Here is a 9,975-nt window from a genome sequence, read left to right as displayed (position 1 = left end):
CAGCAAAGCAAAAATAATTGCCGTGGTGTTTGGTCTGCAGGACACTGTGCAGAATCACTTGATCTTCACCCAGCAGCTGACCTCGGTACTGGCATCTCCAAGGCATCCAGCAGTAGTAATGTCATGAAGCTCTGGCTAAAATTCTGGCTTTTTGGAGCAAACCGGTGATAGGTGAAAGTATCATGGGCGTTTACTGATTCTGCATGTGTAAAATAATTAATTGTTCAAACAGCCCAGAAAGGTGGAAGCTAGTGTGAATGGAATCATAGGACACACGTCTCTGCTTTGCAAAGGACTATCCTGCGGCGCCTTTGTTTGGAGAGATGCTGTTGGGTTTAGTATTTTGGTCCCAGGGTGGGTTTGCACACATGAGGAATAGCTGCAAAACAGAGGAATTCAGAAATAGCAGCTAGGTGTAACTTCGCCGTGATACTCTGGCCAGCAGTAACGCCCTGCAATCTGCCCAGGGAAAAGCGTTACAGCCAGAGTGCTCTCAGCAGCACAGGCACGGGCTGTGACCTCATGTCAGATAATGATAAGGTCATTCAACCCATTTTGCAGATGTAAGCCAGTACCAGAGAGCCCTTCTGACAGGATGGCCCACATTAATTCATTGACCGCACCTGGGGAAGAGGCCCCACCCTGCCAGCACCCCAAAAACCGTCTTCATTCATTCTGTGACATCTTCTCTGCTCGCCCCATTGGCACCCCAACACATCCCCTGTGCATCCCACAGTTCCCAGCACCACCACCAACTGCTGCCTCTTCTCCCCACTGCCCTTTCTTTCACATAACGTGGTACTTTGGCTTCCAAAAGGCAAGGGCTCCCAGCCCCCATTGCATTCGATGTGGCTTCTGCCAGCACCCCACAAGCTCAGCACAAGGCAAGCAGCGACATTCCTGACCACAGCTGTGTCCTAGCTGGTTAATAAGGCTGCCATTATCAGCTAGAAAGAAAAATCACAGTGATACACCACGCACAGCTTGTTAATTGCAAAAGAATTTTAAAAACTAATCAGATGATGCCACTATATTTTTATTCATGTTTCAGATAGATGGTGCATCTGTGGTGTTTTGAATTGGATCACAATCATAGGAAGGGGTTGCTTCCCACCACAGGTACACATCATTTGGACTGGAAGAAATAAGAGCAGGCAAACCTCTTCATCTCCTGGTAAGAAGCAGCATGTTAACAGAGCACTTGGGTAGAGGCACTGAAAAGGGAATGGCAAGCATCCTCTAGTCTCGTTTCCAGGGCTAGAGCTCACGGTAATGATATTATTTTGCATTTACATGGTGTATTTCATAAAACCACAGAGCATTTTGCAAAGCTATACTTATTGCTGTATGGAGGAGAAAAGCCAAGATGCCTGCAGGCAGAGTGCTTCCCGGGGAGCACCGAAATTACACCACGGGCTGGTTCCACTCTCGGCAGATGGATGCAAAGAAAAAGCCCACATGGTCTGGCCACATCAGAAGTTCAGCAGCTCACCAGGATCAGTCCAGCTCCTCCCCACTTGCTCAGGTGAGGGTGGACCATGGAGGCTTTGTTCCCCACCTCGGGATGGGCAATTGGGCAGATGGCACATCCCTGTCACCCCTGGACAAGCATTGGGGGTGGCCACAGAGAGGGACACAGGTGCCCATCCAAGCTGTTGCTGCAGGGACAGTGATGCCCAGCATGAAGCGAAGCAGCTCAGAGTGGTGCTGGGTTACACAGCCCCAGCAGGACAGGGCATTTTGGCTGGCAGACACAGTTCATCTCAGCTTTCAGATGCTCACATGTTCCAGTGAAGTCCAGATGTTGTTCCGAGAGCCGGTGGGCTGTTTATATACCAGAGTATTCCTCTCCATATTTTAATCTGATTATTTTTTTCATTTGGGCATCTTTCCCCACTGGAAAAAAATGTGGATGTTTTTCTTTACTTGTTATGAAAATTATTTTTCGAAAGGGCCAATTCAGTCAAGCTGGTTTTAGCCAGTACACAAGCTCTACACCGAAAACTTTCTTGAAAAACCAAACATGTTGACTCCAGTTTTCCACCAGAAAAAGAGACAGTAGACAGGGAAATTTAAAGACATGTAGCAATGCACCACTATTTGAATACATGTAGAGGGACAAAATAACCAATGTTACTTACTGGGGCTGGCACTTACACTCTTTCATAGCCCCAGCTGAGAAACCTCCCAATTTTACCAGGCACGGAGATCACATCTGATTTATCAATGCCGGTTTTCAGGGATCCCTTGATGACTTATTTTCAGGTTAATGAGCAGGGCAGCAGCACACATTGCCCAGCAGGAGAAAACATCCCATGCATGTACCACACTCTGTACTCCTGCATCCCTCCCCATCCCCCCGGGGATCCCTAGCAGTAAAGGGCAGCAAGGAGGAGGAGGAGGAGGAGGAAGAGCACCCCTAGCATAGCTAGGCAGGGGAAGGTGGTGGGGACAGCGGGGGTGATGCGCGTCTGAGTGGCCCGCAGCGTTCGGTCCCACTGGGTGAGGATGGCCTTTCTGGCCCCGCTCCACTTCCCTGGGCCCATCAGCCGAAACTGGTAGGGGCTGCAGGGGCCAAAGAAGACCTCCAGGGCCAGCCGCGGGTCCGTCAGCAGGAGCTTCAGCACGTTGGGCTTCACACCGATGGCCGAGGCCAGCTCGTCCATGTAAGTGATATAATCCGTCTGCAGCGTGGTGCTGTTCCCATACCTTCCGGGGAGAGAGGAGGGGAAAAGAGGGATTGCTTTCGGTTTTTCCCTTTGCTTTTTAATTTTTTTTTTTTTTTTCCCTTTAAGCACAGTTTGGGCAGAGTCTGTCCCCTGCTCTCCCCTGCCAAAGCTGGGGAGCAGAGCTGGCTGGGGGGCACAGCTCCAGGGGACATGCATCATTGCTCCTGTTAGTGGAGGAATCTGGCTCACAAGAAAACATTGCGTTTTGAAACTTCCTACAATGCAACGGTTTCTAAAAACAAAAGAAAACATAGCTTGGGCCAGGTTCAGCTTTCACTGGTTATACTCCTATTTTTAAAGTATTGCTTCACTATAATATCAGTTAGACTCAGAGAGGGGAAAGCAAGACACTTTCATGGACCTTATGAAACAAAAAAAGGGTCACTTTGAAGAATAATGATGGAAATGTTCTATTTCTGCTGGAGCCTCACCCTGATTCTGTGCGAATGAGAAATGCTTTTTCATCCTGATAACGCTCAGTGATGGCAAATGAGCATTTTTAGACAGGAAATATTTCCATCATGAATTTTCCACCCAAACTTGCCTGATTCAGGCCTCCATGGAGCTGGTGAAAACATATCCACTGAGCTGTTGGGGGTTCCTCATTGCAGAGGGGCCGCCTGGAGGTTAATTCATCTGAGATTCAAACAGGGCTTTTCAAAGGACCCTGCTTGGATGGAGCTGCCTGTCCCTTGCTCACAAAGTGCCCCCACAGCAGCTCACCCAGCACCCTCATCCATCCCACTTGGGGCTGAGATGATGGCAGGCCTCTTCTGCCAGCACAGGGAGACCCATGAGCTGCACTTACCACTTGAGCTTCTTCCCCATCTTCTCATCAATGTCATCCATCATCTCACTGACCGGGGGGAGCGTGCATTGCCCTTAAAAGAGGAAGAAGAGTATCAGCAAAGGGACATGATGCCCAGGAGATCCCTCCTGCAGCAGGTGGGGTTTGCAGGGATCAGATGAGCTCTTGGGTGCCTCTCTTCCCTTTGGTGTCAAGATCTGGGCTTGGGCCAAGCTTGGGTGTTGAGGATGTGACAACACTGGCTCTCCTGTCCTTTAAGGTATGTAGTGATGCCCAAGAGGCTCTTCTCCCCGAGGCAGCCCCACCACGTTGCCATCCGCAGTGGGCTAAGAAGTGACCTGCTCCCATGGTGCAAGCTACCCCATCCACATGGGGATCCCATTATTGGTATTTCTGGCCAAACTCCTTTGTGTTCTTGAGCACTCGGGCACTGGCCCTGATTTTTGGTTTGAACATGCACGTTGCTGCTGGGAAACACTACTTCCCATTGACAGAAAACAGACCTTTGCCCAGCACAAGCTCGTCCACCTACCCTGAAACACCTTGATTGCCCAGCGGCACTGGAGGTCTGCTGTTGGGATGATGGGTCCAAGGGACTGGACTAGCCCAATGACTGCCATGGTTGGCTTCTCCAGCCGAGGAGGGAGGATGCCTTTGTAGAGGGTGACCTGATTGTCCCTGCTTTTGATGATGGAATCATCCTCCATGAACGGGTAAGCGTAACTGTAACCAGTGGCAAAGACTACCGCATCGACATCATCCTGCACAGTCCCATCTTGGAACAAGACGGACGTTTCTCTGAACTCCTTCACGTTTGGCTTAATCACCACCACGCCACAGGCGATGCGACTCGGGAGGTCATCATTGAACACTGGCTCCTTGCGGGAAGTTCTGCAAGGGCAAAGGTGGTGGGGCTGTCACAGAGGTGGCTCCTGCTGCCAGCCCAGGATAGGCATGGTCCAGCCCCATTCTAGAACCAGCACCCCCAGGGGGTTTGGGATGGATGGCCCCACGCATACCTGTTCAGTGGCATGAGGCCGAAGTTCTCGTGCTTGAAGAACCGGTTCATGCCTCTCACGTACAGCCAGTCACTGATCGCCCTGGGGAGGATGTTCCCCAGCCAGGTCCGGAAACGAGTGATGACCAGCATGTCCCAGGGGTAGCCGTTGTCCCAGACGCGGCTCATCACCCAGGACCCACTTCGGGAGCTCAGGTAGACCTGGGGGGATGGCCAGGTAGGGGTGAGCCACCTCCGTGATGGCTGTGAGTCCCCAGGGCTGTGGCACATGCTCAAGCAAATGGGGACGCCCCCTTCCCCAAGGACTCTGGTGCAGGTCCCCGTACCTGTGATGCCACGGCACTGAGCTCCACAGCAATGTCACTGCCCGAGTTGCCCAAGCCTATCACCAGCACTTTCTTCCCTCTGAACTTCTCTGGTTCCTTGTACTCTCGGCTGTGGAAGTAGCAGCCTTTAAACTTATGTATTCCTGGGGAGGAGAACAGAAAGGGTCGTAATTCACCACAGGAATGAAGGGGAGAGGCTGTGCTGGCTTTGGCATCTCCCCTTCCCACAGATGCTGCTGGAGCATCCACCAGAGCATTTCTCACAGTAGTATACGTCTCCTGTATACAGAGGGATGCTGCAAACCCATAGTCAGATGAGATCTGTCTCGCTTCATTCAATATTTAAACAGAAATGGTGTGCAAGCACAGGATACCTTTTCATGGTATTTCTGTACCCCAAAAGGGTACCGCTGCAACCCCAACATCGCCCCAAGGTGCCTGGACAGCCACACTCCATCCCCTTGGTGTGGCTGTACACCCTTGTGGTAGTGAGCAACAGGGAAGCAGCTTTCATTTAAAAAAGAGAAGATGGCAAAGGACCTGAGGGCAGTTTTCCTGACCAGCTGATGCTTCAAGCCTGTGTCCTCCAAACAGACCCCCAGCACCAAATTTTTCTTGCCAGAGAGAAAGTTTTTTCCCAATAATGTGCCTGTACACAGAGAGAATGTGCTGGCTTGGGTTGGGATAGAGTTAATTTTCTTCATAGTAGCTAGTATGGGGCTGTGTCTTGGATTTGTGCTGAAAAGAGTGTTGATAACAGGGGGATGTTTTCGTTACTGCTGAGCAGTGCTTATACAGAGTCAAGGCCTTTTCTGCTTCTCATCCCACCCCACCAGCAAGTAAGCTGGGGGTGCACAAGAATTTGGGAGGGGACACAGCCAGGACAGCTGACCTGAGCTGACCAAAGGGATATTCCAGACTATATGACATCACGGTCAGCGTGTAAAGCTGGGGGAAGAAGGAGGAAGTGGGGACATTCAGAGTGATGGCGTTTGTCTTCCCAAGTAAGTTACATGTGATGGAGCCCTGCTTTCCTGGAGATGGCTGAACATGCCTGCCCATGGGAAGTAGTGAATGAATTCCTTGATTTGCTTCGCTTGCATGCACAGCTTTTGCTTTACCTGTTAAACTGTCTGTATCTCAACCCACGAGTCTTCTCACTTTTACTCTTCCAATTCTCTCCCCCATCCCACCGAGGGAGGAGTGAGCAAGCAGCTGTGTGGGGCTTAGTTGTCAGCAGGGGTTAAACCATGACAGAGGCAAAGGCTGTTAGGTAATGTGCATGACATTTGTACTAGAAATCGTGGGAAAATGCAAAAAAAAATAAATTATTTTACAAAATCCTTTTATGAAAAAAACTTCTGTTAAAGGAAACAGCCTGAAGTATTTTTTTTCTGGGAAAGATTAACATTGCCCCTGCTTTGATATAGTTTGGATACTGAGTCTTTTTTCTTAAAAATACAGGTTTTGATTTCCTGAATGGCCCCCCATCCCCCCAAATATTGCTTTCCTTTTAATGCTAAAAAGGTTTTTTTTCTAGGGAAGAACACTGTGATAGATTTGCCCTGCTTTGTCCCAGGGGATGAATTCCACACACAGAGCTTACCTGGAAAATCGTCGAGGGGGAGGTTTGGGTAGACATGATGCCCAGAGCAAACCATAACAGCATCAAAAACTGCTGTCTCTTCCTTCCCGTCTCTCTGGGTCACCACCTCCCATTGCCCCATCACAGAAAAGTCAGGGCGTTTTTTAACCTTGGTGACCAGGGTCTTAAAGGAAACAAAAGAAAGAGATCCGTGGGTGTCTGCAAAGCAGACCAAGAGGTTTAGGGAGCCAGTGGAATTCAGAGGTCCCGGGGAGCCCTGGGGATATTTGCCCCTGCGATTTCATGCCGGCAGCTCTGGGGAGGGTGCAGAGAGGGGAGCTGATGAGACCTGCTTTAACAAAACCAGGAGGTTTTTTCCCCAGAATATTTTCTCCCAAGATTTGGGAAACCCAGACACAGACGTGATGTCCCTCCAGCCCAGGTCCCCCCACTACTCACTGCCCCTCTCCACTCCAGGCTTTTTACCTTGAACTGTATGTGCCGGAGGAGGTCAAAGTGCTCAGCATACTTGCAGATGTAGTGCTGGAGCCTGGCGTTGTGCATGTAGTTGGGGTGGTCGTCAGGGAAGGGGAAGTCAGAGTAACACATCATCTCTTTGCAGGAGTTGGTGAAGACAGTGCGGTAGATGCTGGCTCTGCCTTCCTCTGCCTGGTCCTGGAGGGAGAAGAACGTGGATGAGTCCCATGAAGGGAGACGTGACCTGGAGCCCTGCACCAACTCCTCCAGGCTGGAGCCAGAGAAAACCGGCAAAGCCATCAAGCAAAATAACCAAATAACTCTCTACGAGCACAGAAGTGTCCTAGCAGGCTGGGAGGAGGGTTTGCATCACCCAAGGCATTTAGGAGCTAGTTACATGTGCATCTGCCAGGGAAAGTGGAAACCTCAGGGGAAGGGAGCGCTGTGGGAGGACCATGCCAGAGCCTCTCCACTGCACATCCAGAAAGCCTCAGGAGGTTGGCTGTGACACAGCTACACTCACGCTCATGGACACATACAAAATATCACAGGCGACAAGTAAGATGGGACCTCCCAGTGCCCAACTTCCTGCTGGTCTGCCTGTAGAGCTTCCAAAATCCCACGGGCACTCCCAGTCATCACTCTTTTGTGTACACGGTCTTGGCAATTGCACAAAGGCAGAAGCCCAGCCAGGTGCGTTTGCTTTGGTGCTGTGGCTCGGCTGCCCATGCTTTATGCAACTGCAGGGCAGGTCTGGCCAGAGACACAGATGAAGGCTTGTGCCTACCGCTAGCAGCACACGTGCCAGCTGGCCAGTGTCCCGCTGACATCTAGAAGGGCAGGACGTGAGGGATCTGCTGAAATCCACAAGACCACTGTGCAATCAATGGGGCCCAGGCTGGCCTGGTCCAGTCCTGCCCAAAATGGCCAGCCCTACGCTGTCCTGTCCCCATTGGGGGGGCCACTTGCTATGTCTGCCCTGACACTAGGCACTTAAGAGCACAAAACACAGGTAATGCATTTCCCTTTCCTGATGGCTTTGATGCCAGCACAGAGCTAGGGAAAATGCAGGTTTCTGCACTGGAAAATCCATATCTGAGGTGGCCGAAAGATTACCATTTTCTAATAAAAGAAAAAAAACCCTAACCAAGCCAGATAAGGAGCTGAAGCGATTTTGACTTTTCCCCTCAATGGTGATATTCATTTCTGAAATTCTCCATCCTTAATATCAAAAAGTATTGCTCAACTTTCTGCAGGAATTTGTGGAGCCTTCCCCAGAAAAGTCAGAAAACATGTGGTCCATGTTTTGAGATAAATCAAACATTTCAGATCATCCAGAACAAGCTTTCTGCCCTCCCCCTCTGCCCCGGGGTTCAACTTGCACAGGCCCAATTCCTTTCCCTAATGGCACCCCAAGCTGCTCCTGCAGCTGTGATCATACCCCAAACTGTCCCCTCAGCCCCAGCTTGCCGGCAGGAAAGCGGCACAAGATGGCTCCGAGTCCAATGCTCTGATTATTCATTTGGGCTCCTCTTCGGCTCCGTGGTACACGGCCGCTACATAAAAGCATGCTGAGGGCTACCCTGTGTACCAGCGAGAGCCCTGAGGGGTTTGCAACCCCTTGGCTGCAGAGAAGCTGTTGATTCCCTCTGTCCCTAAAGGAGCAAGGATGGCGTTTCAGAGGGGACTTGGCTTGGCTGAAGCAGGTGGCTCAGCGACTCAGGGGATGGCTAGGCTGTCCCCAGGGTGAGGCAGGGAACCTGGGGACCTGTATTGAACCACTCAAGCCCTCCCACATGCAGCCATCAGAGCACAGCAAGCGGGTGGAGGTTTCCCCAGCCAGCTCTGAAACCAGGCACCCAAAGCCACTCACCGTGTAGCGCCAGAGCCCCCCGACGTCCTCGCTCTGCTCGAAGCAGGTGGGCTCCAGCCCTTCTTCCAGGCAGCACTTGATGGCCGCCAGCCCACTGACGCCTGCGCCCACCACCGCCACACGCCGCACCATGCCGCCCTGCCTGCAGGAGAACGTGGCTGTGGTGGAGCGGAGACGGGCCAGGCACGCTGGCCGAGGTGGGTCTGCAGCCCCCAGCTCCCGCAGGGCACCCCCTCCCCAGCACAACTCCCCCAGCTCCTTAAGTAACCCGGGAGGTTTCTTGCTGATCCTTGCTCACCTGCTTCCCGTGCAGCCCCAAGGAACGTGCGTAAGAGTTTTGGGCAGGGTGGAAGAGCTTTTCCTGGTACCCAGGGGCTCTCTCAGGGAGACGACCGGTGGCTCGGGAGGAGCTCCCCTGGAAAAGCAAAGCTCTTTTATGCAGCATTGCGCAGGAGGCAGGGCCAGCGCCAAGGGGTTGTTTCAATGAGTGACTTGTGCTTTTTGGACTTTAGCAAGCCTGGAGTTGTAACATGAGGAGGAGCTGTGGGCACAGAGCTCCTAAATTAGGAAATAAAGTGTTGGACTGAAATTATTGCAAGATGGAGCCCGGGGTCACTGAGCAGTGGCAGCCACCTCTGGCCCATGGGACGAGCAGCATCTCTCATACGCGTGCACACACACACACCTCTCCAAAATGGCACGGCGATGCCTATGTCATCAAGAACAGCAGGTAGGACCAGGCTGCCCGACCTCGCCCCACCATTCCACCCCAGCACTGCAGTTATTCCCCTGCAAAGAGGGCAGCTGGCAGTGCCACCCCAAGGACAAGCCACCCCAGCATCAGGCAGGTTCCTGTTCAAAGCACTTGACTGCTTTCCCCGCTTCTAATAAATGGGGTAAGCGTGTTTCAGAGGACATCTGCAGGGGAGGACAAAGCACAGGCAAGTGCAGAGGAGTCTGTTTGCAAATCCCAGTCCATCTCTGCACTCTTCATCTAAGTCTCATTGTGTGAGTTCATCCATCAAACCCCTGCCTGCTAGTCAGGTCCCTGGGGACAACTGTTCGGCTGGGAGTATGCCTGTGTGAGAGTTGCTGGAGCTTCTAAAGCTGTCTAAGCTGGACTGTTAATTAATGCTAAATTGACTTGAAATAAAATAGA

General features: G+C 51.7%; 1 protein-coding gene across 1 annotated transcript; it reads right to left on the bottom strand.

Moving 5' to 3' along the window:
- Window positions 1–2,369: 2,369 nt before the first annotated feature.
- Window positions 2,370–9,150, bottom strand: LOC126042339 (dimethylaniline monooxygenase [N-oxide-forming] 3-like). The gene is made up of 9 exons (XM_049809326.1): window positions 9,115–9,150; window positions 8,817–8,958; window positions 6,953–7,141; window positions 6,488–6,650; window positions 4,882–5,024; window positions 4,557–4,756; window positions 4,070–4,428; window positions 3,538–3,610; window positions 2,370–2,709 (listed from the first exon to the last, which is right to left on the bottom strand). The coding sequence occupies exons 2-9, from the start codon at window positions 8,946–8,948 to the stop codon at window positions 2,370–2,372; spliced, it is 1,599 nt and encodes a 532-aa protein (XP_049665283.1). The 5' UTR covers window positions 8,949–8,958; window positions 9,115–9,150.
- Window positions 9,151–9,975: the final 825 nt, after the last annotated feature.

Source organism: Accipiter gentilis, chromosome 8, assembly GCF_929443795.1.
Source record: "Accipiter gentilis chromosome 8, bAccGen1.1, whole genome shotgun sequence".
Taxonomy (NCBI): domain Eukaryota; kingdom Metazoa; phylum Chordata; class Aves; order Accipitriformes; family Accipitridae; genus Astur; species Astur gentilis.
Note: the sequence above shows the minus strand (reverse complement) of the source record. Positions and strands in the feature narration are given on the sequence as shown.